We start from the raw sequence: 3,250 nt of genomic DNA, 5'->3' as shown, positions 1-3,250 counted from the left end.
ATCTGAGACGATTTTCTTTTCTGTAAATTTTTTTGGATTCAGATCTGATTTTTTCAAATTTTATGAATTTGGATCTGAATAAATTCATATTTTTTGGATCTAGTATTTTTGAATTTTACATCCAAAATTCATATTTCTTTTCGAATTAAAAAAATCAAAATTCGAATTTTTCGGAATATGGGAGAGGCCGCCGGATTCAAGGCCATCGGACGTGCGACAGCCAATTTCCGGCTGCGAATTCTTAGGCAATTTTTTGCAACACTCAGGCGCTCCATATACCTCCATCGATTAGTCGTATAATCTTCTGTATCGATCGAATTTGGTTGCGTTTGCTTCTTGAATCGCGATCTTTATGTGTGTTTTGTATATGGACTGATTGCGGCCGATTTCCGGCATAATACGGACCGATAATGGTATGGAGGTGGTCGGCCGTGGTAAGGCGATGACTGGTCATGGTCGCCGCCGACTGGTTTGACCAGAGGTGGGGTGGCGACGGTTTTGAAGGTTAGGGTTTCAAATTTGAATATTTTTTGGTTGAGTTTAAGGTCTTGTTTGGTTATCCAAATTTTGAAATCCAGAATTTTGACCTTTTATTAATTTTTTGACTTCCGCAATTCTGATTTGTGAAAATCAAATTCGATCATTTCAAAATTTAATTACATGAAATAATTTAATATGGAATTATTCATTATTTTATCGCATCTCTTTATTTCGATGAAATATTTGTGGATGAATAATTATGAGGTGCAAATAAATTATTTCTTGCAAATTTGGTCTTCATGCTTTATTTGGCCCAATTAAAGTAAATTAAATTTTCTTGTGAAAATTTTAGTACTTAAGTTGATATCTTGTATCTCAAATTTGGTTAGATTTAAACTACATGTTAATAAAATGATTTTTTGAGATATGTAGATATTGTTCAAGTTCAAAATAAATTGTGTTTCAATTTATGCGAAAAATAGGCGGCCCAAAGGAAGACTATTTTTTTGCCAAATTCCAAACACAATAGATGATTTTAAAGTACATCTAGATCTATGCGGAAAATAAACGGTCCAAAGGAAGATTATTTTCTTGCCAGATTTTAGATTCAATATATCTCCTTCAAGTGCATTTATATCTATGCAGAAAATAATCGGCCCACAGGAAGGTTATTTTTTGCCAGATTATAATTAAGCACATAATTATGTGGTCTTAAAGCGTGTCAAAACTATGCAGAAATTAATCGCCTAAAGTAAGATTATTTTCTTGCCCGATTGTAGACACATTATATGATATTAAATTGTGTTATATTTATGCAAAAAATGATCGGCCCAAAGGTAGATAATTTTTTGGCCAAATTTTAGTAGAATATGTGGTATTAAATATGTGATAATTTCGGATATCCATGCATGTAATTGTCGGTCCAAAGAAAGGCATATTGTTGACCGAATTTATTATCAATATTTGATAACCATGATGGTTGAATGTACTATTTACAAATTGTTATTTTTGTTCAAAGACTAAATATCAATTTTGTGCTAGGTATTTTTTTTTGGCCCACCACCAACATGCTTATATTTTGTGATTTATTTAATTTAAATATATGCATGGACTATATTTTACTGTGAGTTTTTTTTTTTCTATTTTGTTATAGCATCTTCTCTATCTGCAAATATGAACAACATTCCAGTATTTAATGGCTCAAACTTCAAGAAATGGAAAGAGCATCTTATGTTAGTGCTCGGCTGCATGGATTTGGACAATGCGCTAAGGGAAGATTGCCCCACACTTTTGACCAGTTCAGGAACTATTGATCGAAACGGTTCTTTGGAAAAATGGGAGCGATCAAATCGCATTAGTCTGATGATTATGAAACATTCCATTACAGATACTATAAGAGGTGCAATTCCTGAAGAAAATGATGCCAAAAAGTTCTTTACTCAAATAGCAGATCATTTCACTACAAACGAAAATGTCGAGACAAGTACTATTCTGACTAAACTTGTCTCAATGCGGTACAAAGAGAAAGGGAACATAAAAGAGTACATAATAGAAATGTCAAATCTTGTGACTCGACTAAAAGCATTCAAGTTGGAATTGTCTGAAGACATAGTCGTGCATTTAGTCTTGTTCTCTCTTCCTACACAATTCAATCAATTCAAAATAATTTATAATATCGAGAAGGAAAAATGGACTTTGAATGAGCTTATTGTGCAGTGCATTCAGGAAAAGGAGAGATTGAAACAAGATGTGATTGAAAGTACTCACTTGACATCTAACTATCAAGGTAGTTGCATCAATAAGAAAAGGAAATTGAGCAATAAGGAAGGAAACTCTGGGACTTCACAGCATATGGAGCAACTGAAACAATAAAGTGATCACTTGTTTCTTTTGCAAAAGGACTGATGGGAATGTGAAGAAGGATCGTCTCAAATACGCCAATTGAGATGCAAAGAAAGGGTTGCCTAAAGAGCTGGTTTTCAACTGATGGTGAAAGATACATCTTATGGAAAATGAAAATAAGATTGATGGTGTTTTTTTTAAAAAAATCTTTATTTAGGAACTCAGAATTTTTTTATTTTCTAGTATTTGAATTTGGAAAATTTTTTTTGCACATTTTTTTAGACAAAATTTGATTTTAGTTTCATGTTTGGACAAATCAAGTTTTTCCTTTATCCATATGGTATTTTCAATTTTTCGAAATTCAAATATGTTTGGTATGAGTTCCTTGATTGATAAACTTGATAAATTGAACATCAATATTTTAAATGACATTGACATTATGCATGCATGAAATTTTAAAATTAAATGTAAATTAATTTCGTATGTTGACTTTAGTGGGAATGAGTAAATTGAAAAGTCAACATTGAGAATAATATATTGATGTTTATGTCCACATATATGGTGGTATAAATTTTATCAAGTGGTAATCTCATTGGGATTTATAGACAACATTGTTTAGATATTGTGAACGTCATTAGAATGTTGGGCAGATATTTAAGAAACCCGATATTGGATTATTAATCGGGTTATGCGGTATATAAAGTAAACTAAGGATTTTATGATCACATATCGAAAATCTGACATTTGGAAATAGTTGGATATTTGGACTCCGGATAAAGTTGCGGAATTTTATCACCGGTAATGATAATTGGTTTAAGAAACCATTGAGGATCAATTGTGATAATAAAGCCATTATATTATATTTAAAGAACAACTGAAACTTGTCAAAGTCAAAAGATATTGACATGAAGTTTCAATTTGGAAGGAA

General features: G+C 31.7%; 1 protein-coding gene across 1 annotated transcript; it reads left to right on the top strand.

Moving 5' to 3' along the window:
* The first annotated feature begins 452 nt into the window (after positions 1-452).
* Positions 453-2,352, top strand: LOC140824315 (uncharacterized). Its single transcript, XM_073185915.1, has 2 exons — positions 453-504; positions 1,634-2,352. The coding sequence occupies exons 1-2, from the start codon at positions 453-455 to the stop codon at positions 2,350-2,352; spliced, it is 771 nt and encodes a 256-aa protein (XP_073042016.1).
* Positions 2,353-3,250: the final 898 nt, after the last annotated feature.

Source organism: Primulina eburnea, chromosome 2, assembly GCF_022965805.1.
Source record: "Primulina eburnea isolate SZY01 chromosome 2, ASM2296580v1, whole genome shotgun sequence".
Classification (NCBI taxonomy): domain Eukaryota; kingdom Viridiplantae; phylum Streptophyta; class Magnoliopsida; order Lamiales; family Gesneriaceae; genus Primulina; species Primulina eburnea.
Note: the sequence above shows the minus strand (reverse complement) of the source record. Positions and strands in the feature narration are given on the sequence as shown.